This window comes from Prinia subflava, chromosome 2, assembly GCF_021018805.1.
Source record: "Prinia subflava isolate CZ2003 ecotype Zambia chromosome 2, Cam_Psub_1.2, whole genome shotgun sequence".
Classification (NCBI taxonomy): Eukaryota; Metazoa; Chordata; class Aves; order Passeriformes; family Cisticolidae; genus Prinia; species Prinia subflava.
This window is the reverse complement of record NC_086248.1, coordinates 99,231,443-99,257,608: the sequence shown is the minus strand read 5'-3', so window position 1 is coordinate 99,257,608 and position 26,166 is coordinate 99,231,443. Positions and strand designations below refer to the sequence as shown.

Sequence of the window (26,166 nt, the reverse complement as noted above, 5' to 3'; positions counted from 1 at the left end):
TTCCAGAAGCTCCCAGAGCTTAGTTTAAGTAGGACTCCACACAAACCCACCTCCGCAGCATTAGAAGCTGATTCCTAAACAACCCTACAAAGAGGTCTCCTCCTTACTGCTTGTGTTGTGCCATCCATTTTATTAAGTGACTCCTGAAAAGGAAAAATACCACAAGGTAGCTTCGCTTACTTTTTTTTCCTTGCTCTGAGGCCATCAGCTGGGCACCAACACAGCAAATACAATAAAGGAGGAAAAGCCTCATACACTTGTCTAAAGCCCAAAATAGAGCATTATCATTGTAACTAGCAAAAGGCAGCACAAACACCAGTGGGCACACCGGCCAAGGAATATACACAAATCCAGAGGGGAAAAAACAACCAGTCAGGAAACCGAAACGAGACGGCACCCACAGCACAGCTAATCCCAGCCCTGGCAGGGTTACCAAGGCGCACGGCACCACAACAAGGCACCGTCATCAGACGCCTGCCCTCTCTCCTTCATCACACACGGCCTGAGCGGAGCTTGCCGGGCCCCTCCGCGGCCCCTGCACTGCCGGCGGTGCCGGCGGCTTCCGGGCTGCCCCGGGCCCGGCTCCCGCGCCGGCTGCTCGGGGCCCGCCGCCACAGCCAGGGCCGAGCGCCGCCATTGCCGCCCCGCACGCGCGGCCCCGGCCTTTTATTGCACCGCGCCGCCCCACCCCGCGCCGCGCCGCCCGCCCGCCCCTCCCCAGCCCGCGCACCGATAGTACGGCAGCGCGGATTGGCCGCGCCGGCGCCGGCCGTTTGTGTGGGGCGCGGCGATTGGCAGAGCACGGCCGCCCAACGGCCGCCCGCTCGCGAGCGCGTCCCTGGCGGTGTCAATGGCTCCTCCTGCCACGGAGCAGCGACGGGCCTGAGCCGGGCAGGACCGCGGGATCGCCGGGGGCCGGGACGGGGGGGCGCGGCGCCATCGTCCCCCACAGCAGCGCTGGGAGAGCCGGCGCCTCGTCTACCTTCGAGCGAGCCGGCAGCGGCGGCGGGACCCGCGCCCGGAGATTTCCCCCCCGCCCTTCCCTGCTGCCCGCGCCTGCGAGGCGGCCGCCCCGGGGCTCCCTCCGAGCGCTCCCGTCCCCGCCGAGGCACCGGTTGCCGGAGGATTCCCCCCCTCCCCTCCTGCCGCCCACACGAGCCGGCAAATGAACTCGGTCCGAGCCGCCAACAGGAGACCCAGGCGAGTGTCCAGGCCGCGCCCGGTGCAGCAGCAGCAGCAGGAGAGGAACAACGCCGCCGCCGCCGCCGGGGATCGGGGTAAGCCGGGCTCGGGGCCCGCCCTGCGCGGGGACCGGCAGGAAAAGCTCAGGCTGCTTCACCCTTGGCTCCCGCTCAGGCCGCGCTTTGTTTGGCTCGGGCTCTGCCCCAGCTCGGGGGGAGGCGGGGGCTCGGCCCCTTCCCCTGCCGGGGAGGGGGGAGCTGATCGCCCGCGGCCCCGCGGGACAGGACACCCCCCCGAGCCCCCGCCCCGTCCCCGGGGACCGCGAGCGGACGAGCCGCCCTCGCCCCCCGGCCCCACCGGTGCCTTCCCGCGGGGAGCGGCGGGCCGGGCCCCCGAGGGGCGCGGGGGGAGAGCGCCCGGGGGACTGCGGGGCGGGGGGAGGCGGTGGTGCCGGGCGACTTGCGGCGGCACCTTTCCCGAAATGGTGTCCGGGGGCGGCGGCCCCGGGTCTGGCCGAGGCTCCGCGGGGCCGGGCCCGCCGCGCCGCGCCTGCTGCGCAGTTCGGGCTCCGGCTCCAGCGGCGGCGGGGGGGCCGCGGCCCATCGGCCATTGATCCCCCCCGGCCACACCGCCCCCGCGGCCCCGGAGCGGAGCGGGGGCTCGGGCCGCCAGCGCCTCAGCCCTGCCCGGCCGGGGCCTAGCGTGAAAATGTTGACAATTCGGAGCTAATGGGGGAAGCACCATTGTGTGAGGGCATGAGGAAGCGGCGAGGTGGGATTCGCCCCTCACGGAGCCCAGAGCAGGGTGCGGGGGGGCTCGGGGGTGGCGGCCCCTCGGGCCTGTCGCTGTCGCCCCAGTGGTGGCTCTGAGGGTGCCACTGTGCGTGTGCTTCGAATGTGCAGGGCTGGTGGTGGCTGGGCTTTTTTTTTTTTTTTTTTTTTTGAAGGCGAGATGGGGGTGGGATTGGAGGAGACATTTTGCATGTCTTATCTGGTGTATTGGATTTTAATTTTTTATGCATTACCTGTCACAACTCCGGTGTGATAAAGGAGACTGATCCGTGGTGCGGTCTTAGGTGTACAAATGCCTTTTTAAAATTAAAAAAAAAAAAAAAAAAAAAAAGCTTCATTGTCAGCTGAATGTCTTTTGTTTGAATATCTAGGATATCACATTGAGAACAAGGTATTTTAACTACGGAGATGCGTCGCGATAAACATTTTAGTGCATTTTGTACAATCAAAACGTTTTAAGTAAATGAAGTAAAGAAAATTTAATCTGAGGAAGTATTTTTAATTCTCCATTCCTCCCCCTCCCCTCCTTCCCCTTCCTTCCCCCGCCTCCCCTCGCACACATTGGTCAGAGCAAAGAATGTTACCCAGACCAGATTGCTGTGTATATAACCAGAGGATGTGATGTCTTATGCCCAATTATGGGTCTTGTGTAAACCTTCCAAAATCTTCAGTAATTATATGATTAAAATGACTTCTCTGGTATACTGACACTTAGAAGAAAAACAACAACATAGAAAATAAAGCGAAACAACTGCAAAAAAAGAACTCTCAGAGACATACACTGAGGGTTTTCATCATCGATGTTCCATATACAGAATATAGGGATTTTTTCAACCCCATGGCTTACTTTGCCTTTTAAACAGATGAAAATACAACTTACAAAAGGCATCCAGAATGATGTGCTTATGTATTAAATGCAGTGATTATCCAGTTTTACGTTGGACTGCCACTCTTCATATGTTACTAATTTGCTAAAGATACAGGCAGAAACTTTATTAAAATGTGAGGCTGCAGTGTGTTTGTATTACTCTGGCACTTCTGGAACTCTGGACTCACCTAATTTTGTATTTTTTTACATTGTTGTGTGCTGTTGACCACTCAGTGGTGATGAAATTATAACAACATCAAATTCCATGGTTTGTGAAAATTATTGTTCCATGTGGATCACTGCTAGCTTTTTCCTTGCATTTTTGAAGGTCAGTTGTGCTAGGTCTCACTTGCCCAAAAATGTATTAACAGTATTAATAGTTTTTTGTTAGTAGTGTTCCATCTACATTTAGGATGTCTCTAGTGCAGTTTCTGTTCCATCTCAGGATTTGCGAAGTCTGTTCCACTATATCTTGAAAGTAATTTCAGTTTTACCTATGACTTTGATTGCTTTGTGCAGAGCTATTGCAGTAAAGGCTGATGAATAATGCTACTAAATTAAAAGCCGATATACTGGGGTTAGACTAAACCGTGCAAATCAGTGTTGACTTTTTTCACCTTTATTCCCAAGCAATGTAGGTCATCCTAAAAAAGGCTGTACAAAAGAATCAGTATAAGTTATTAGGAAAGGGTTTCTATTGAAGTCAGATTTAAATTTGTTTAAAAAAACCTCTTACTGGATACTGTGAGTGCGGCTGTGATTGAACAGAAATTATTTTTTGTTACTGTTAATTTCTTTCCTCCTTCATATTACAGCTCTGTATTTATTAGCACAGATATCATGGGACAGAGTTGATAATACAGCTCACGGTTAATCTTTGGAACTTCTTGTTTCATATCATTAGATTGCTTAGTAAAACATGTACTAGGTCTTGAGCTTTATTTATTATTTAATGCTGCGTAAGTAGACACTGTTTTACAAGTGAGTAACAGCTGTTACACGTTCATTACTGGGTAAAAATCAAGTTATTGATGCCTACTGTTAATAAATAGATCACTGGGAAAAATTCTTTTATAAAAATCCTTCCTCAAATGTTCCTTACAAGAATTTAAAAATCATACAAAGCTATGCTTTATACTGAAGTGATTCTCATTTTATGTTTGTAGTAGGAACAACTCTAATGAATATATAACCAGGCTGTCTATATTATACATTGATGAACAACACCTGTGTACCTGTGTTCTGATTAGAAGGGGGGAAGGGAGATCATAAATGATTGCAGATAAAAATGTTTTCTCCCCCAGACTCACTGTGTTGTACAGCCAAGATTAGATGTCATCAGGATACACTTCCCAAGATGTTTTGCCTTATGCTCTGCAGTTCACACCTCCCTCCATCTAAATTAGCCACTCTGGCTACGCTATGCCACTTTTGTTTTACCTTTTCCCTCTTGATGTCTCCCCAGTTACCAGTGGGGTGTTACAGTAGTTTTGCAGTTCTGCATGAAGGATATAGAATAGATACGTTGTTTTATTTTCTTTAGGACAAAGTTCTATCTGAAAGGAAATCTGGACTTAGTAATGTTTATGATTAAATATTCCCATGTTGGTTTATAGTGCCCTTTTTTTCTTCCTTAAGTGTGTAGGTTTGGCTAATTTTAGGGAGAAGACAAGGTTAGACACTTACATTAAAAGACCGAGAGATCTTGTCCAGAATGCAGCTGAAATTGTCAACCTCAGAGCTATCATATCAATATATTTTTCGTGTTTCTGTTCTTCGCAAAATAATAACTCCATTAAGTGCATATGTGCCTCTGTGAAAGCAGCACAGGACTGGATGTAGTACTAATGAGGTTCTGAGCTGCAGTGTCCAGAATTAAGCGCTGTTAAGGTCGGCTCCTGCGTGCTGATAAGCACCCAGTGTGTAGCGCTGTGGCAGCTGCATCTGCCACGGCGCTGCTGTTACGTGGTGGCGGTGTCCATGTGACAAGGCAGGGAGCTGGCTCCGGGGCTGCCTGCGCCAGACGCTAACTGCCTGGGTTTTTTCCCAGGTTGATTTTTGGCACGAGTGCTGCTACAAGGGAAGGGATAACTCTGAGCGCCTGTGGGTGTGGTGGAACTGTGGCAGCTCCAATTTAGATTGGGTTAAGCTGGGTCAATACTTGTGGAGCTGAGGCGAATTTAATACATGCAGTCTGTAAACCTACCTTGCAGGTTTGCTTCCCCTCCTCACCCCAATCTATTTTCCAGTGAAAATAAGATATATACACCCATACAGTCAGTCAGTGTGTCACTCTGCAACTTCTGAACTTGTTAGCTCATTTCAGCCAAAGTTGACAAAGGGGTGTGAAGTTAAGGTTTGTGGAAACTATTGGCTGGGAAGAGGACGAAGACAATGAGGGAAAGACATTTGTAACTCACCCTCTCTACCCATGCCAAGAAGCAGCAACCAGCTGGCCTGTCAGCACACAAGGTAATTGAATTAGTCATTTTTCTGTATAGGGGACACAAGGGCTTGACGTACTGGGAAAAAGAGTAGGTTAGGCTGTGTAAAACAAACGTGTAGAAACTAAGCCCCAGCAGAGTCCTTGCTCACAACGTTTGAATTTTGTAATGTTGAGATGAATAGCTCAGGAAAAGTAAGGAGTCTTTATTTGGCTCTGTTTAAAGTGAATGTGTGTAAACACATGCATGATTATGTATGGGTTTTTCTTAGTATGTGCACCAAAAGGCTTATTTGGTGAGTGCAGGGCAGTAACAGTAACTGAACTAAATTACTCGTATTCTGAAGCAAATGCACAGACCTGCATCAAGGCACATAAATAGGTTTCAGTTTTTGCAGGGTCATCCCTTAGGGCAAGAAGTCAAGTCAGGCATCAGTTGCTCCGTGTGGAAAGAAATCTAGTTAAGGCTTTTCTCTATTTGTTGGAAGTGAGTTATGGGCTGGGAAAAGATATATTCACATATGGAAATATAATTCTTGTTTTTGCAATGAAAAGTTTCCAAAGTCTACCTTACAGATAGAAGTTGAGAGTCCATAAACTTGGTTCTTCAAGTACAACTTCTGTTTCCCAAAGCTTCATTCTGCATTACGAATACTAAGGAATATCTGTGTGCCTTTGTTGTCCTTCAAGTAGGAGAAGTGCCTAAACCTGTGCTAAAGCTTTCTATTTTATTTGGAGAGATCAAAATCAAGTGTATTTGTTCTTGACATATACAGTAGTGTTCATTGCCTATTGTTTTGGTGTATTTTAGTCCATCATAAGACTATTAACATCAATTATAGTTTCCCAGAAATGTCAAATCTTTTTTTACTTTCTGTGTTACAAAAACTTGGAGCCCAGTGGTTTAAGAGACACTGAAGCCTCCTCGATGGGTCTATTTTATATTTTTGCTCTTTGGGGGAAGGTTATGCTCTGCGCCCCCCTCCTTGCTCTGGTACTTCCTGGGACAGTCACAGTTACAGAGTAGACCAGTGCTGTGCAGTGTATGTCAAGCTTTTACTGCAGGTGTGCAGGCATGAAGCATCTCATTTGTTGAGCATAAATAAACATTCTATGCACTGAATAGGAGGCTTTGATGTATATGCATACAATTGGAGCACTAGGAATGCTCTCTCAGCCCAGCAGCTGCCGGGGAAGGTCAGGCTGGCAGCCTGCTTTCCATGGGCAGCTCCCTCAGCAGCGTGGTGAGCCTGATGTGCCTCCTGAGTGCTGAATGTGCAGCGCCTGGGCAGTGCTGCTGCTGGGCCATGTGTTTGCTTAGCACACTGAGCACACACACACACAGAGATGGGATCCCAGGGGCTGCCACTGCAGCCAGGACAACTCCTTTGGCCCACACTCTCCTCTGGGTCTCTGTGGTAATTGGAAGGAGGATGCACCAGGTGAATTGTTAACATGCATCATCTGTGGCAACACTTAAACTGCCTCTTGTAGGCTGTGCCTGTAAACTGTATGGTCTGCTAGGAAGAGGAGGTAGTGTGCTTCTGTAAGGTTTCTAAGTTGTATTGATTAGTGATTAAATATATTTATTCTTACACGTTACAGCATATGCAATAGGAAAATAAAATCAGAGCTGTGCAACGTATGAGTAACAAAAGCAGAGGTGAAATGGAAGGTTTGTTCAGTTGAATTTGTAGTTACCTAATCTTTTCACATTTTCAGATTATTGAATATTTCATTTTGTTTCTTACTTAGGCGATGTTTCTGCATTCAGCACTTGGATTGGAAAGGGAGCAAAACTTGGTGATTCTTGTTTGTGGTACTAAGCTGTAGTATCTGAATATAACCTAGGCTTTTAGTCTGAGTCCTTCAGTTCTTGTGAAATGGGGGCCAAGGACGGGGGAGGGAAAGAAACTAAAACATACAGAGAAACTAAAAAACATCAAGATTCTGCTTTTGTAGTATATTATTGCTTTGAAATTTGCGTAGAAGAGTAAGTTCTAGATGTAGGTTCCGAAGTAAAGAAGATGCTCTAGAGGTGCCTTCTATTATGTGCATTGTACTTTGTGTTAGAAAGTTTAATGAACTTCCCTTGAGGTGATTAAAAGCTATGCATCTGGAATCCTCTTAAAAGATAGCTTGAATAGTAGTTATTGTAGTTCCTCTCAATAACAGTTTTCCTGATTATACTGGTGCCTGTTCTTAAAATTATTACTCATTTGTGGAAAGAAGCTGGGATAAACAAGCAATGAATACTTACAAAACCTGGAGTTCTTTCAGTAGGCTTTTGGGGACTATTTTTTGTGCTCTCCTCTGAGATACTCCTTTAGTTGCATTTTTCCAGGAGAGCTAAATAATTGTAGAGCCTGTTTGTTAGAGGAAGGAGTTGTCCTGGTTCTCCTGGTTCAAACTCCATGCTCAGCCTTTGCCTTGCTTTGGCACCCTTAGCTCCCTGAGCCACATCACCACAGAAACCAAGCCTCCAAAAGACTGAGTAGTCACCTGCTGGTTTAGCTGTTGGAGCTATCTGACTGCAGGCTTGGGTGAGTGCGTAAGAGAATTGGTGATCAGTGGGAGTGGCCCTTGCCTCGCAGGTCACCCATAGATCAGCTTGGCTTTCGTGTGGGATTGGAGCCTTCCCCAGTGCCTGGTGCCAGTCCTGTGTATTTGAGAGGAGCTGCTGGGGCTCTGTGCTCTGCTCCGAGCTGTGGGACACACAATGAAACCTACTGTTCGTTGTAACAGAAACCTGCAGTTTCCATTCCGTTGCCAGGTTTGTCAGGTCCCTCTGATGTCTTATATGTGAGAGTTCAGGCAATGCTTTGTTCTGAGAGCTCGAAATGCTACATCGTTGAGCTCTGCCTGGAAACCTTGTCACTCAGGCTCCTAGGTTTGTTTCTGTTGAGCAGCTGTACCCTGATTCTATGTAGTTTATTCCACAGAAGCCTGTATAGATATGCTTCCCATACATACCGGATATCACTGGTATTCCAATATCAAAATAATAGTAGTGTTTATCTTCTTGCGCAACCAGTTTTGTGTTCCAAAAAACTGAATCAGCTGCCCCATGTGAGTGCCAGTCTAGTGCTGGTAAAGCATATAAAGCTTTTCCTCAGTCCTTCTGTGCTGATTGACCAAGCATTGAGCTTGGTATGTACATACAGCATAGAGAAATGAACACTCCTGGGAATGAGGTTGGGAAACAAAAGCTTGGATTTTGTCCTACTTTGAATTGCCAGTAAATGGCAACAAGGCCAAATCAACAACTGCACTTGGAATGCCTATACTTATTTGAATAACCACTGTCCACACCAGCAGAAGAGCTGAACTTGCAGTCTCATGCTCATCATGCTGTGTGCATGTTCTATACAGAAGGGCTGGTTAGCATGAATAGGTCATGTTACAGTAACTATTTCTTTTTGGTAATCCCAGTTTGTAGTATTTGGAAACAGCTTGTTTACTTTAAGGGCTCTCATTTGTGCGTTCTCTTCTGTCGCTTGTTTTCAGCTTTCACATCTAGAAGCAAAGGTTCTAGGGTTTAGTGTCTTGGTTTCTGAGTAGGGGAGAGTTGTAGCTCTACAGCAGGTCTAAATTTCAAGCTATCTTTGTATTTGGACATGTTATTGTAGGATGACAGGTTACCATATGTCAGCTGATCTGTGGTGTCTGATTCACAGTAATTGTTCATGTGTATGCTCTTAGCCTGTGGCAAATGGAAGGTAATTTGAGTTAGCTTGACCCTCTTTCATTATGCTCTTGTAAGGCACTCCCTTTTCCATGTGGATTGTTAGACCTGCTGAAGAGCCTTGGCTAAAACAATAATGCAGTTTCTGTCTCTCAGCTGGTTTGGCTGTACCTGTACAACAGCAGGCTAAGGACTTCACCATTTTCCTGTATTGTTGCAGTTTTGAGACCATACCTTGCCGAAGAAATAAATCATACAAAGGTGCTATCCCAAAAATCAGTCAGATGTTACAGTTACCGGGTGTGTTTTTCTTTAGCAGAGCATACAGAGCTTTATTAGTGCACTTAAAAACACATGAAACAAGTTGTTTATTTCACAGTATCTTTGTATACTTCTTTCTTGTTTTTGAAGAAGTACATTTTACCTTGATTTCTTTCAGACAATGCTTGGTAATTGAAATAATTCTTACACTGTAGGAACAATTTTCAATGTTCTCATTCAAAGCCTACTGAAATCCTGGCTGAGAGATTCCCATTTACTACAAATGGCTCTTGAATTTCATCTAAAATGACATGAAAGGTAAAACAATTGATTTTCTTTTTAGTGCTTAGTTCTTATTTGAAATTTGATTTTTGCAACAGAAAATCCAGTCTAGTCTGGTTCATCAATAATTGTTAAAAATCTAAAATACTACTTAAATGCTTATGGGAAAATATTTTTCAGTAGTGTGATACAGCCATCCTGGCTTGCTGCCTTACTGAATTCTGAAGGCTCCCAAAGAGAAACTCGGAACTGTCTCTTGACTCTTCCATTTCCTCTTCTTACACAGATTAATCTCATTACTTAATTACTGCATTACTGATCCTGTGTGTATATAAGGTATCCTCCCTATTTTTTCATTCTTCTTTGGTCAGTAAGTGTTTTTTCTAGGAGATAATTGGGTAAAATTTACAGTTCCCAAGTTTGTTGTATTTGGAAAAGTGAGTGGAAATGTGTAAATTTCTGCTTTAACTGGAATTCGAGACATAGGTCTTGGTGCAGACTTGCTGAAGTCCTGTGAGAAATAAATAGTTGGAAAGTTTATCAACATACTTTAAAAAGTTTAGGTTGTCTGTGTACCCTTAGAAAGAACATTATGCTGCAAAAGCATGGCAAAACTTCAGATTTTGTTTCTTAGAGCTGAGGACAAAATGGAATGCTTTTTTGGCTAAATAAACCTTTCCTGACAATTGGGAAGGCAAGAGGACAGAAAGGTGACCCAAATGCTATTGGATCATCAATGCAAATTGTGTGTAGTGGCTGCTCAAATTAATGTTTACTATTTCCTCCAGTTGTTGCCATCTTGACAGAAGGACTACAGCTCTTAGATGGTTGTTACATTAATCATTGTCAAGATGTGATGCCTTACCTTTCTCTGAAGGTGGTAACATCTGTGACCATTTTCTTGGACATTCATCCATGGTCTTTGAAGAGCAGTTATTCAAATTAACCAGAGTTTACTGTGAAGTTTCATTTGCTCTGTTTGTACATGTGTTGGCTGCAACTGTACAAGTTGAGACCCTGGGTAGGGACAAGAGATGGCTGAGCTCCATCTGTTATGACCTGGGAAACCCAAAGGGCCAGGGCAATTGGAGTGTATGAAAGTGCAGAGTGGTTTTTCCATCACAGAAGAACTACTTTTCGTGGAATGACAGACTGGTTTGGGTTGGAAGAGACCTTAAAAATCATCTGATTTCACCCCTCTTGTATTGAGATCGATTTGAAGCTTCCTCTGGTTCCATTTTTAGGTCTCACAAAGTTCTACAATAATTGAGCCTCTAAGGTACGTGCCTCGGATTGCTGTTGAGAGAACCTCCTTCAACACAAGAGTTGTTTGGCCAGCTAAGCATCAGTGGGAGGAGAGAGGATTAGTGCTTTGGGCAACTGTTCTGTCAGGATGACTAGCAGAAGAATGGGTGTGATTGTGATAATGGGTAATATATGAGCAACTTCAAGCGGCCTTTGATAACAAGCTTAGAACTTTTCATATCTTGCCAAATTTCTTTTTACTGATCAGCAGCATGTGATCAATAATCTGCTGATACATTTGACATTATCTGTATGGTTGTTTGTCATTGTTGAATTTTACCTTAATTTGAAAGGTGTAAGTAACTGAAAAAGGCCTCTCCCAGTAGGTTCAGTGGATGACTGTCTAATGAAGCTCTGTTCTGAAGACCATTTTGTCACAGTACTGGACAATGTGATGTTGGATCTCTCATTTTGTCTAAATAATGCTTAAACATCTGAGCTTGTTAAGCTTTAAAAGTCTAAACAGGAAATAATGTTTACTAATTACCCCATGTCCTCTAAAACGTTTTTTTAAGTGCCAGAAAAGGAGATGGAATTATTCTGATTTTTCAGTTACAGACAACCTAACTTTAATATTTAAGTTTAAAGGAAAATGTATTGGTCATGCTAACGTTGAATTCTGTAAATTTGTAAAAATGTGGGGAAAAGAGAGAGAAGAAATTATTTTCAAACAAATTTTTATTTTAAAATTTCAATCTCAATAGTTTGTGGTGTTCCGGTTCAAGATCAGTTTCCCTATTCACTTCATTAATTTTTCAGCCTATGTTCTTCTGGAGAATTTTTTTGAGAAACTAAAGCTTTGACTGTTCCCTCTGCTGTGGGTTGCTCATATGCTGATTAATACAGTGGAAGTTAAAAGTAGGTAGTGTGTGGAAAAAGCATGATCCTCCTCCTCTCTTTCAGAGGCCTGCCAAACCATACCTGTTATCCATTGGTACTGAGAGTGGATTCATTGCCATGTTCTTGGGTAAATCCCAGCAGACTGAGTGCATAGTTTTTCATTAATCTCAGTTGACTCAATGACCAGTATCACAAAGAGTGATATGAGCTGCCAGTTTATTTTTGTGTGTGTAAGATCTAGAAATGTTGCACAATTGTGTGGAATCAAGAACATTACCTGAACCACAGTGAGTTGGGCACAGGGAATTTTCAGACTAAGTACACTTTAGTTGTTATCTCAATGTTTCTTCCCTGTCAGCAACATTAGCCTTGAGCATTCCTCTGGCCTACTGCTATTGGCAAATAGATAATCTGGTGAAGTGGTGCTGTAATGGCTGTGAAAGGCAGAGATTTTCAACTCTTTATGTTACTTGCATGGTAGAAATAATTACCACTTTCATAATGAGCAAGTTTTAAATAGTAAAACAGACCATTTCTTTTTCTTATTATCTTTATGATGTTTTGATGCAGATGTAGTCACTAAAATTATGTATGTATAGTGAGTATTAAACATTAACTAAGATTTATTTCTTGTAACATGTAGGGTCCTGTTAGCAGCAAGATTATGTTTTGCAGTAATATAAATGCTGTGTGTGCATTATGGTGTCTGGGGAAACTGCTTGAGCCTGGTTAAGATTTCCTTAAGATTTCCAGGATGTATTTTGTCTTTTCCCCAAATTCACTTGTAGTACAGAAATGGCCAAATACATTAAAGAAAATGAATTTTAATTTGTCTCGCTTTTGAAATCAGTATATGGCTTGAGAAAGGGCAAAGGGGTCAGAAAAGCAAGGTTTAAGAATGTGGTATTTCTGCTTGTGTTGAGTTTTTTTCTCAGTTAAAAAAAACCAACCTGCTTCTTTTTTAGTAAAACATATAAGTGATATATCTCCTCCCCTCTGTCAGGTATTTTTTTACTATATATATGGGGACAATTCTTAAGTATCCCTCTCTGCAAACCTAGCTGGCAAAAATCTCCCTATCTGGATGAAATTTCTCTTAGACACAATCACTGTAGTAGACTTAATGACCTTAAGAGTTTAAATTAAAATAGAAATTTCTTGTTCTTTTAAGAGTAGATTTGTATACATGTATGCATATTTAATTTTTAAAGTGAGATGAACAATTCAGTGGTTCTTTGTTTCCTCTTTTAGTATTTCTAGTAACAGCACTGCAGTGGGTGGAGTGATACTAATGAGCAGTTTCTAGTCCAGAAGGTTCCTGACTTACCGATCTTTTCACAGAAATCCTTACTCTTGTATATGCTGAGAGTTTACTTGGGAAAGGGCTGTTCAAGCATTCAGTGATGTAAAAAGAATACTAATCAGTGCACTCAACTTTAATCCTTTCTTTTTGCCTGAAGGTCTTGTGTTGGAGTTGCAGTAAACATGGGGAAATATCTGTTATTCTGCCACTAGTAATTGCTTAGAGTAATTTCAGATCCTGGTGAAGGATCCCCTTTGTTTTACTAATTTGGATATTTGTACTGCAGAACTCATGCGTTGTGCAGGCTCCAGTCATGTCTGTAGCTGTCACTGCACACCTGGGATGTACTGATGTACCATTGTTCTGACATCAGAGTGGGAAACGAAAGTGTGAAGAAATGGCATAACTTGCCCAAAGTCACCAGGGAAGTCTGTAGGCAGAGTTTCACTGGTATTTTAAGCAGTGTGATTGCAAATGGCCACCAAAAGGGATTTTCTCAGTTTGCTTCTTCCTTCCTTTGTTTTAATGACTGTGTACCTATAAAATCACTGGGTATTGTGTGTGGAAGCTGGTGGGAAAAGGTCTGCACCCTCCTTTCTGGAAGTATTATACACTTAAAGTGTTTCATCTTTATCATGGAACCACATCTGTGGCAAAGCACAGAATTGAACCTGATGTCCTTGGGTTCTTGTGGTTGGTGCTCTAGTTGTGAACCTTAGTACAATACCTGTTTTCTTTCTGGACTTATGCTAGTGCGTGGCTTGTCCTAGGCTAAAATATGGATGGAAGTACTGGGAGTTGTTGCTTTCAGTTGTCCTTTGTCCTGTGCTCCCAGCTGATCCTTGTTCAAGACGGGGATCACTGAATGGCTCAGAATATGGCTGTGGTGGTGCTTTAATCTTTCAGGGCAGCATATGATGGTGAAGGAGAATTGCAGTTAGTTGGCTTAATTATGCTGGGCTGAAAACTGGAGCTGCTCTTGCCGTGCCACGTGAGCTGTATGGCCATCTGTCATTGGGGCAACAACTTATATTCTAAGGGGCAGCTGGCAGGGTTGAGGTTTGCTTTGCCTGGCAGACATTTTTTTCTCTTTATTTGCCAGTGCGTGTCAGTCAAAGCCCTTATTTGTGTGTAAGGCAGAGAGTAAAGGTTGTTTTAACTGTTCGCGCAATTAACTTCAAAAAATCCCAAGAGGAACAGTGGGCATTTCTGTGAGAATAAATAACACTCTTCTAACTTGCATTCTGTGCCCTTATAGACTCTTGGTTTTTTTGTGCTTTTGAGATATAACGTTGTGACAGTTGTGAGGCCATAGGTATGCCTGTGGGTGCACTGAACCATACGTATGGCACAAGAAAATGACACATTCGTACTAAAATGCAGTGTGACATTGTGAAAGCACAAATACTGAAGGAAGTGCATTGAGACACAACGTACAGCTCATGTGGAAGATTTAAAAACAGATTTTGCTCTGGTTCTTTAGAAACTTTATCATAAGCTTCTGAGTAGGACTAGGGGAAGTCTTAATGGTATTGATCATATTGGCACATTGCTGGGAACAGAAAGAAAAAAAACATTGGTAACATTTTATCTGAGGAAGACTGAGTTTGTAAAAGGTAATTGTAGGGAAAATAAGTAGTTGGAAAAAACACTGTAATTGGCAAACAGCATATGGCTTTTAATTTGAAATGCTTTGAATATTTTTATCAGGAGGGGAGGTGCTACTCCCTCTCTTTTTGTTTGGTGGTTGGCTCTTTTGTTTTTTCAAGACTAGGCATGAGTTAATAGTTCAGTGGTTCTGGAAACTCTTAGTGAGTCCAGCATTTACACTGGCTCCTGCATAAGTCTAACTGCTATGACTTGGTCATCCCATACAGCCAGCTGATGTGCTAGGGGAAGAGGCTGGGAAGCAACATAAATAATGAGTTCCTAGTACTCAGTGGTAATCTGGACTGGTACAGATGTTCTGCTCGAACTTGAACCTGCCACTGGCTGCCCTAAAAGGACCTTTAAAAAGATGACACCTGGCATACAGGTGCTTTATTCACTTCAGTCCCCTTCTCCATCCGTTGGACCAGAGACTGTTGAAGGGGATATGTGCAATGTGCATTTATTGACTTTGCTGTGGTGTGAGTCCATAGTTTGGTCTCAGAATCTGTCACAGTGTTGATGCCTTTCACAATCATGTCTAGGAATAAGTCGTAGGGCTTCCAGGCCCTACATTAAGTTAAAGTTGAAGTTTATGAACATGCAATAGAACATGTTTGAGACGTCCCCTCATTGCTACATGTAGCTCAGAGAATAGTCTGGAATTAAAATTATCTTTAATCTGTCCTACTAAATTACATTTTTTGCTAGAGGAAAGTGAATTTTTGATGGCTTTTTTTTTTTTTTTTTTGCTTGTAGATGTGGTGGAGACATTTGACTTTAATAATTGCCTCAGATTTGCAGGAAATTATATTTAGTTCTCTGTACTTTTCAAAGTTGATTTAAAAAATAAAGTTGTAATGACTTGGAATAAAATGTTATAACTGTCCAGAAAGGGCACTGACAAAGTATTGTACTCGTTTGTACTGGCAAAATGAAGTTCAGTGGTACTTTCAAAATTAATTCCATTGTAATTATTTCTGATAAAAGACTTGCCTTATACTGTCTATATTTTGAGATGTCGAAGTCTATGACTTAGTTGCCTTGATTTTGATCTTTGCTCAGGCACCATCCTGCCCAATAGGTACGCATCAGAGACTCCTTCGTGTAGGGAACTTCTGTCTGAGGCTCCCCTGTTGCAGGAGGCACTCCTGGTATTAGTATTTTTTAGGGGTTTTATCTTGCGTTTTAAAACGTATGTATTGCCCCCAGTCTCCAGTGTCATTTGTGATCAAGTGGGGAGGAAAGTGGTTGTGGGACTTTGAACCTCTTTTTAATCTCAAGTCTGTTCTTTGTTAGGAAACCAGAAATCTTCTGTGTTTACAGTGAGCAAGTTGACAGTAAGGTTTGGCTTTTTAAAAGATGAAAATTAATTTTGAACTGCTCTGTACTGAAGATAACTGCTCCTCTGTATTTGTCCACTAAGGGCACAAAAGAGATTTTTTTTGCCACTTGTGTCATTGACAGTTTTATTGCTATGTTTGTTGTAGAAGTTTTTGCTTTGCAAGATTTTCTTCCCAACACTGTTAGAGCTGAAGGTTTTCAGGTCATCAGCCACAATTGGTTACTTTTCATCAAGGGAGAACTTCCCTGTTTTTCCATTTGTTTCCTAAAGAACATAAAATATTTTATTAAAGTTTTCTTTTGTCTTAAAATCTAAGCTTAAATAACCAAACTGGATTTTGATTTTGAGATGCACATGACTTCTTTTATTTTTCTTTTTAAGTTTGAAGGCTCTGGCTCTCAAGTGTGAAATGTTACTAACAAACTTTTCAAAACATGTTATTTCATAGCTCTTCACTTTGTTCCCAGGAATGATGACACTTCCTGGCTAATAGGTGGCACTATATATAGCATAAATGGTTCTTGCCCTTGGAATATAGAAGACTCTGCTACTGTGAAAGATGGATTTAGTCTTTTATCTAAGTGCTGTTCTTAAAGTCTTGTTAGCGTAATACTGGTTTTGTGTGCTTAATTATGTGTATTCAGCAGGTTACTGCCTGGCAATAAATCTACTCTGAGCTCTAAATATGACTTCTACTCTCTCAGTCCATGTTGCTATAAATGTTTATTTTTTTTCATTCTGATAACTGCATTTGACTAGTGCATTTGATCAGAAAGCATCTAATTTGTAGTTTTGTACACTGTATTTCTACCAGGGCTCAATCTGGTCCTGCATGATTTACTTCTCTGTATGTTTAAGTAAAAGGAACAGGTGTGTGTTGCTTATAGGAGTCAATGACCTCTTGCCGGGAGGCATGGAGTTGCCTGTGGACCATTCCTTCTGGAGAGTGCCTGTGTTTTTTGAGGAGTATGGATTGCTAGATTGCCCATGTCAATTAAGGTGAAAGTTCTTGGAAGCAGCACTTGTTTCTACCAAAATACTAGTTTGTGAAGTTGTGAACAAAACCTCAGTAATCAACTAAACCTCAGAATGTGAACCCAAAATACCATATTTACAGCATCTGGATGTGGGATTGATGTTGGTATATGTGGAGGAAAATGAGTAAAGGTTGCTGTTGGTAACTTCTTGATTAAATTCAGAAAGGTGAGACATAATGCAATATTTTAAAGAATTATTCTTAAACTATGTATTCTGTGTAAATCAGTCACAAAGTTACACATGAACACATTATTTCAATAAATACACTAGCATTTTTTGTATGTTTATTTGTTCAACCTGTAAAATATAAACAGTTTGTTTTTTAAATTAGCTGTAGTTTGAGAATAAACATGTCAGGAATTCAATCTGACAGTTGCTTAGAATACATCTTAAGACAATTTTTTAGCTATGTTGAGCATGAATATAACAAAGATTACTAATTCTCCATGTGCTCAACCAAAATACAGGGGAGAAACATGGCAAAGCTCACTGCACTTGTAACCTATCTTTGATACATATTAGAATGTGGGGAATATCCCAGTTTTGCCTTTAGGAAAATAGTGAACAGAGATGTAAGAATGCTCTGCTTGATGGTTGACAAGTATTGTGTATTTTAGTTCAGTGGGGGAAAATATCTGTTTATTTAGTAGGCTGGATTTAACTGTGTTCGTGACCCTTGTGGCATACTTAACACTGAGTGAATAAAATATATTTCACTTGCTAGAAGCGTTTTGAATGCTTGTGTTTTAAGAGCAACTCATGAAGGATTCTTTTGTTTTGAGTCTCCAGTGATACTGAATCTGCTCGTGTCTGTTCTGGCACTTCAAATCTGACAGACTACATAAATGTAGTAATGGGGGGCTTTTTGTGCTTCTGAATGGACAGTGTCTCACCACATTCTACATGTGTAGGATTTGAAACTTGCTGTGATTCATTGTTCTGAGTTTGCATCTGTGGTCTTGCTATCCCATGGTAGTCTGCAGAGAAGGTGGGTGTGGAATGACTGTGTAAAGACAGGATCATCAGTATGTAGATGCTTTGCATGCAAGGTTTTCCTCTGGGAACACTTAGACACTTCAGAGGCTCCCTTCAAGGTAAAGACGCTTGACGGTCAATAAAAACCCTCTTGTGTTTAGAAGTGATGGCTAGTACTGGATTGGTGCTGAATTGTTGGCATTGACCCATGTTCCCTGAAGGACTGCAGTTCTCCAGGATTAAATTATACAGGAAATGTGAAAAGACAGGAGCAGAACGAAGTGGTTCTGACTTTTATTCTTCCAAGTATTTAAGGTTGGTTCTTATTTTATTTTTAATTAGCTAGTATATATTTGCACACATGGGTAGCTCTTGCTATGTGACAAGAGTCTTGAGCTTTCCTGCACCAAAGACATGACCTCCTGTAAGTGCTTTGAGAGTCTGAGATATAAAGTGGAATATCTTTTTTTGGAAATAATTTTCTACATGTGGCAAATCAGAGGGATCTGTTAAAGGAAATAATCTCTATGGTGATGTCTCAGCTTTGTTTACTTGTTGATTTCTGGTTATAACTGGATGTTCCAACTACCATAATATTTTCCCAGAATATCACTGTAGATAGTGGAGTGCATCCCTCTGCTACAGGTGTCTATTGTCTATGATATGGGAGTAAAAATTCATTCTGTCATAGTTCAGTCACCGGCCTGTTTCTCATCTTGTGCCAGTATCAGAAATGGACACAGCACTGGAATGAAATAATTCACTGACTGTTATGTACTACACTTCAAAGATAGCAGCCTGATTTGATGTCAGGCTTCATAATTTTTCAACCATAGTTTGACTGATGCACCAAAATTTCTTTGTGTTCCTTACTTGTTAGTCATCCGTCGTGGCATATGCTCTGACATCTAAGGAAAAAAATATTGTCAAGCAGTTCCTGTACAGTGACAGGGTTCTTAAAGGTGTATTTCTCTGTTGCCTGCCTTCTAGCTGTTCTGGCTGCAGGCTTTTGGTTCACAGGGTTTGGTTTGACCAGCCCTTAACTGGGAGTATAGAAGCCATGGGCTGTGTTTTCTTCCCAGTTTAGCTGCTGTCCAAAGCCCTTTTGGGGGTGGTGTTTCAGAAGCACAGGAGTGGCGTTGAGATGGTTTTGGTAGCTTTGGGTTGGAGGGAGGAGGTGGCCGCTCTGTAAAAACTTCAGTTGCACAGTAACAAGTGTGACCATATAGTTGACCAGTTCAGTAAAGAAAAAGTGTGGTTAATGAAATTAAGGACTTCTGGTACTGAATTATCTCCTCCTAAGTGCTAACACAAGGTAAAGTAATTGAGATCAAACATTGGAAATTGTAGTTCACTAGATTCTCCTTTATTTTCACCAGTAATTTTCAGTAGTATTTAAATTCAAATGAGTCCACAGAAAATACTTTTTCTACCCTTGCTTTACAGTAGTGATGTCTGAAAGAAGCAGCAGGTGAAAGAATGTAAGCAGCAATGTCTTTTGAGTCCTCCCCACCTACTTTTGAAAGCTGTTAATCCTTTAACTCCTGAATCGGGTGGAGTATGCCAAGATGGCAGCAGCCAGTTCTGGTTTGGCTCCAGCAGTTTCAAGCAAGTTTTTCAGTGTGGAGTTCTTAAACAGTGTGCCATCATCTCATCCCAGGTTATCAGTTCAGAGAAGGAATGGCTGTAAGCAAACCAGCAGGGACAGAGATGTTCACATAACCCCAAAGCACTGCATGCTGAACACACCATCACACTAAGCCCGTGTGAAAACAAACTCACCGTGCCTCCATGTTGTCTTACTTTCTCCTGTTCTTGCCTTGCTTGCAACTGTGTCCATGAGCTCTTAGAGGCGAGTTAGGGTTTTTCCCCCTCTGCTGTAAGTGTTTGAAGTGAGTGACTTGGCTGCGTCTCCAGGTGCTCCTGCACATTAATAACAGTGGAACAATTGAGTAGTTTGCAGGTGTGTCAGATTGGTAAATTCAGAACAGGTGAAACTGTGACAGGATGACTTGATGAAGGAAGCTGAAACTGAGGTGATGATTACAAAGACTGACAAAAAATAGGGCCTGGAAAATAAATTCAATTTGCTGATGTTATATAACCATCTTAGTGCAGCCTGTAGATTCATTAGTTTGGGAACATACTTTGTAAGGGAGAGTGATTGTGTGTGGCTTTGCTTTTAGCAAATTGACTGTAATTTAGAGCGAAGGTGTAGGAGGTAGAATATATTAATACTCTGACTTTCTAGCTGGTGCGATCTTGTCTAGCAGATGAGTTTTTCAGCGTGTTCAGCCAGCATGTGTTCCAGCATATTTCAATTTACAGCTGCAAAGATCCTTGAAACCATGAATTGGCACAGTAGCACTTGCTGATTTTTTTTTTTTAACTGCTGAGTGCTTAATAAAATGGAGAAAGAATGGTTTCTCTCTCTGTACCAGCAGGACATTCACAGGTTTGTGCAAAGATGGTGTAGAATAATAATGTAAGTATTACCTCATTCCAGGTGAAAGACATGGGGGTGGGGGGGCAGATACTGTTTTGAAGATCACCCTTAAGTAGGTGGTACTTGTATGTCATTCATCCTGGTGCGAGCAGAAATGACTGGAAGAGCATGAGATGGGGAAAGGAGGAGCAGGAAGGGAGCATAGCTTGCTGCAGATACCCCCGACTTCCTTCTGAGCCTCAGGAGAGCTCTCCAGGCACAGCCCAGGGACCTGGCAGGACCATGGCCTCTGCTCAGCTCACTGTGTCTGGGGGGCTTCACTTCTGAACAGAGGTGGAGGTTACCCCTGCTCTGCTACCACCCTAGCAATGCAGATTTTGAAATCTTAATTCTCTTAAACAAAGGTCTGATGGATGTCTTGGAGTTTGTCTTCCCTTCTTTCTCAGCTCTAGCAGTAAAGGAATAATCTTCTCCTGTAGCTCTGTAATCAAAGCTTTTATTTCAGTTATAACCACATTTGAGCAGTGTAAACAAGATCACACAGGCAGCGATTTGTTTACTTCTTCATGCTGGTCTTCCAGGTAAACACTAAAACCTCATTACCTTTTGGTCTTTAATGTGGAAAGATGAGAGAAGCAGCTTGAGTTTAAAATTTTGTTTTAAACTGTTCAAAATTTCTGCACATTGGCTTTGAAATTAATTTTCTGGATTATTTTCTGTAGATGCAATTAAAAAAATTGAAGAGGAAGGATGTGTCTGTCAATTACTCATCAGCATTCAATTTGTAGAAACGTTGCTGATTCTCTAAAACAGCTTTTTTTACAAATATTTTATCAGTTGCTCTTCCTCTACACAAACACTGTTTATTTAAAAACAAACAGATAAAGACTTGGTGATGTTCCACTTGCCTGGTCAACTGTATAGAAGGGCCCTGGGATGTTCTACAGCCTAACTCTGGGTCAAAATGCACAGCAGTGGTGTTTTTCTCCTCTTAAACCTCTGGATCAGGAAGATGATGAAATGAAACTGAGTCTGACAGTTGGGAAGGAATGATGTGATATATGGATTATGGAAATGTAACAGAAGGAAGGAGTTTGTTACTTGAACAAGTTATATTTTAGTACTTCTAATCAAAGCTTTAAATAGTTGAGCTGAGAATGCTTTGACTTAACCTAAAATAGTATTTCTTCGTAATGGATTTTTGCTGACAAAATATGTTTTGATACAGATTATTTGACAACTTTCCACTGGTGTGGAAAATATCCATGTTCATGTAGCAGTGTAGTTTTACGCGTGTATGATTGAAAATGCTGTGGTCTGTCTTCCTGTCCTAATGTCACAATGTCTGGGATTTTTAGAAGTGTTGACTACTCCCAGAGTTAAAATGGGCTGAGGTTTTTGAGATGCTGAAATACTACAAACTTACATTTTATAGCAAAACAGTGTGGTTTTGCGTATATATCAAATTTCTCTCCAGAAAAATGCCTTGACAGCTCTGCATACACACAGAGCTACATTTCTATTCTGTACATATTTAACTTTTCATCAACACTTAAAATTATTGAAAGGGACAAGAGCAAACTGTGTAGGCTTGTTGGAATGTGGGGGTAAAGGGGTAGTCAGCACTAGTCAAGGCATGAAGGGGAACCTCACCAAGGGGCAGCTGTCATGCCACATCTTGACATCTTTGAACATTTTCTCGTAAATCTTCCATTTTTTAAGATCTTTGGGAAAAAAAAAAAGGGAAATGTAGGTAAAAACACAAAAATGAGTTTATCGATTCCCTTTTCTTCTGCATGTGTTTTGTCCACTGATACTCCCAAGTGCCCTGGTCTGTGAATACACTGCTTGGGGGGAAGGGGTTTGAGAGTCTGGATGGAAGGGGCTGTTGCTGGGCTCTTCTTCAACCATACTGTTTCCCTATTGCTTTTTGCTGCATGTGTTCAAACGGCTTTTACAGTTCATGCACATGATCTCAAATAACTTTCTGGAATAATAGTTTACCATACTGTGGCATGACAAATTTGTAGGAAGTGTGGTGGCTCAGATCTTCAAAATGGAGACAGAATAAATGACAAAACCCCGCTTCTGTCTGGTCTTAAAATGAGTGAATATCCAGAATTTGGGAAACTAAAAACAGGAGGTCAGGTGGATGAGAAGGAGGACCTGTTTAAGAAATGAAAAGTTCAGGATTCTGCTGTGGGTATACAAGACTAGACAGACTGTGGAAGAAGAAAACCAACCCTATTGAAAACTTTCAGTATTTCTGGACAATTTTGACAAAATCAAAAAAGTTAGTAGTTTCTTTCCATTTTGTGACTTTAGTGGCTTGCTCTCAGGTAATCCAGCTTACTCTGCCTGCTTGAACTTTATTTCCTCCTGATGTTGTTAAGAATAAATTTGAAATGGAAATAATAAGCATCTACTTAATCTATAAGACCTTTTTTTTAGATGGGCATTTCCACATTGCTTAGTGTAACAGAGCTTTAGTCAAATTAGGACCATAAGAAAAACAGTTGAGAGATACTAAGAAAAGAAGCTAGATTTATTTTTAAATGAAATTGTCAGTAATTGAAAATAATTCATCAGATACAGGGCATCATCTGTGGTTTTAAACTTGAGAGTGTTCACTGCAAAAAATCTAATTCTGGAAACAAATTATGCAGCCATTACATTTAACTTCAGAATTTACCAGGAAAAATGTATCTGCAATTGGTGTAATTAATTACCAAAAGACATAATTAACAGCCAAATACACCAATTTTTGCCCTGCACCACCACCCAAACACCTTGACGGTTGTTGGTGTTTTAGCCTCTGAAGTTTTACCAAAAGCAGCATTTCTGTATAAAAATCAGTTTTGTTATTCATTAAGAACATGTTTCTGAAGTTCAAATGCACAAATATACAGCTGTTAGATATATATATGTATAATAAACCCATATCCATGAGTTTATGTATATATATAACAGCTCCTCACGATGTGAAATGACAATGTTAATAGAAAATACTAATGGAAATTTAATAGCTACTTAAAAAAAGCTTTTAGAAGTTCATTGATGCAACATTTCATGCATGATACTGCTTTTAATGGCAAAGATACATCATCAGTCAGCATCTGACAGCCTGTTTTCCTTGCCGTTGAAAACAGGAAAGTTAAAACCAGCTGAGTGTTGTGGGGTGGTTGGTTATGCAGTGCTGTGGAACGGGCTGGGATAACTTAATGCTTACAGAATTCACACAATGTTTAGGTTTGAAAAAAGAGGTGTCCGTCTGTAAAAATAAACTTGGTTTTAAAAAAGTTTGTGTAAAGGCAGAGAAAACAAAAACAAAGGTAAAAACTTGATTAATAGATCAAAACTATGCCATTTGGTTTTCTAATAAAATCAGGATGTAATTTTATTATTTTTTTCCTCTCCAGATATCCAAGTGCAGTAATTTCTGGATTGGGGTGTTTGGGAGATCCTTAGTCTAAAGGGCAAGAAAGAATAGAGTGTCCTCTCTGTGCTGCAATTTCCTTGAACATAATAATACAAAACCTTATTTCCAGCTTTCCTCACATTTGATTTTCAACACATGTTGGCAGTGGAAAACAGATGATCTGTTCTTCCAGTTTGTGTTTAAATCATGTATTAATATCATAAAACTTGGCAGAAAAGCTATTTAGCCTTTATCTTCCACAGTACTTTTGAATCATGATAGTTGTTCTCTGTGTAGGATTTACCTTTTATCAAAACAGCTTGGGTTTAGGTAGGCCCTTCCTACAGTATTTGGTATTGTCAGCAATTTTTTATTTTTATTGTAGCTGTTAACAAAGGTAGTTTTGAATCAGATGTTGACTACTGCAGTGGTGCTTTATAGTTTGATGACAGATTTCTTAACCTGTCTTAATAACATATATGCTGGCCAATAAGTATTTCCCTCCTGCACTCTGACGATACTTGGCACTTGCTGTGGTTCCACACATTGTTTTCTCAGACATTTCCCTTAAGCTAAACAGAACCATGCCTTCCTGCTCTTGACAGGCACCTTGGAGTTGGTAATTTAAGGAATAGAATAATAGGAACAGTCGTTGAAGTTTTCAGAGTAAGGAACAGATAAGTGATTGCATGTAAACCTTGTCACAGTTAGGCTTGTAAAATCCAGCCTTACCACAACGTGTATTAGATACAACACATTTTTGACTATTTCAAGCATAAAAAATGATTGCTTTCCTATTTTTATGTGTGCGTGTTTCTGGCATAATAACACACATACTTTTTTTTATTAAATAGCCTTTCTTGCAAGGTTAAAAATAACTGTGTCTTATAACAAGGGGTCCCTTTGGTGAATAAAAGAGCAATAGTTCGGCAGGAACTAATGATTTTTAATTTTTTTTCCTCTCCAGTCTAATGTATTTATGTTTTGCAGATACTGTTTTAGTTATGGTGTTCTTACAGTGGTATTTCAGGTTTTTTGCTGAGGGGGTGGGGCCGTTGGTGTATGTGCTGGAGTTTTTTTGGTTTTGTTTTTTTCTCATTTCAGCTGTGACATTTGAAATTCTGTGTAAGTGTTGATTGTAGTACTAAGGCAGCAGGAGAAAGCAGTGTGCTTGTTTAATATCAATGTAATAGTGTGGAGAAATAGCCAAAAAAGGTAACAGAATTAATATTTTTTTCTCTTTTGCTGTTTGCACAGTTTCCTTTTCTAGAAACATGCTTTTGAACATCCCAAATTGTGAGGAGTGTTAGCATAAGGTGTGTTTTCCTCCCAGCTATCTGTCAAGGTTACAAGGTCCATGTTTTTCCTCTGGACTCTTTGGGCTGTTTCACTGCTTCTTCATAGACTGTCAGCATGGAAACTTTGCTTGGTACAGTGGGGAAGAAAGGCAAATGCAGTAAGCTATAAAACTAATGTAGTTTTCCTCCTCTTGTTACTTCCTTAGAGGAATTAATACTGACTATACCCCTTGAAACCTAGCACACAGAAAGAACTGTCCAGCCTTTCATCTTGGTTGGTTCTTTCCTTAGCCTTTTTGCCACTGCAAGACATATCTGCGACTGCCTTTCCTTGTCATGCTAGGCATTTCAAAAGGTCTTTTACTTCTGAAGCACTAAACCAGGAATTTCCTAAGGTTCATCAAAACTGCTCTTCGACATAATGAGGTTTCAGCTGGGCCAGTGTATTGATAGATGTCAATCACTTCTGATGGAGAGTCCACAGAAGGCAGATGGCTTTGCATGGCAAGTATCTCCAAATCTACTACTATGCTCAAGTAGCAGGAGATACGTATTTTTTTCTGCCTGTTTTACAACAGTGTTCTGCAGATGTGGCTCATGACAGCGAAATCTGTGGGAGGCTTTCATTTCCTGAAAACTGGGTGAAATGATTGTGCCCTGAGATGGTGTTTTACAGGGGTTATGCTTGAACAGCTGCAATAGTGTTAATTCATAATGAGACTTGTGAATTGTTTTATTGCACATTCCAGAGGAGCCATGTTGGTTTCCCACAGATCACAGAAAATTTCTGTAAATGGATCTGCTACAGACTCTAGAAAACTTAAAGTGTAACTTGTGGATGCATTAAGTGAAATCTCTGCATTCGCGTCAAATTTACTCATTCCTTGCCTGTGGGTTTGCCCCAAATTTTTTCAAAGATATCAGAAACTCAGCTAGAGAAAAAATGAATAGTGTCCTGCTCCTTCTTCAGTTCAGCAGTGGTAAAGGAGGTGAGGCTGAAAATAATTGCTGCCAGAAGTTAATACAAAGAGGAAATCAG

General features: G+C 41.4%; 1 protein-coding gene across 2 annotated transcripts in view; it reads left to right on the top strand.

Annotated features, from left to right (window-relative positions):
- Positions 1-842: 842 nt before the first annotated feature.
- Positions 843-26,166, top strand: part of FBXO11 (F-box protein 11) — a 68,837-nt gene continuing 43,513 nt past the window's right edge. The window contains exon 1 of one of the 2 annotated variants that reach the window (XM_063391195.1): positions 843-1,277. In XM_063391195.1, coding sequence (XP_063247265.1) covers positions 1,166-1,277 — 112 coding nt within the window. In that variant the 5' untranslated portion in view covers positions 843-1,165. The remainder of the gene's footprint in view (positions 1,278-26,166) is intronic. The other variant, XM_063391194.1, reaches the window with a different exon arrangement.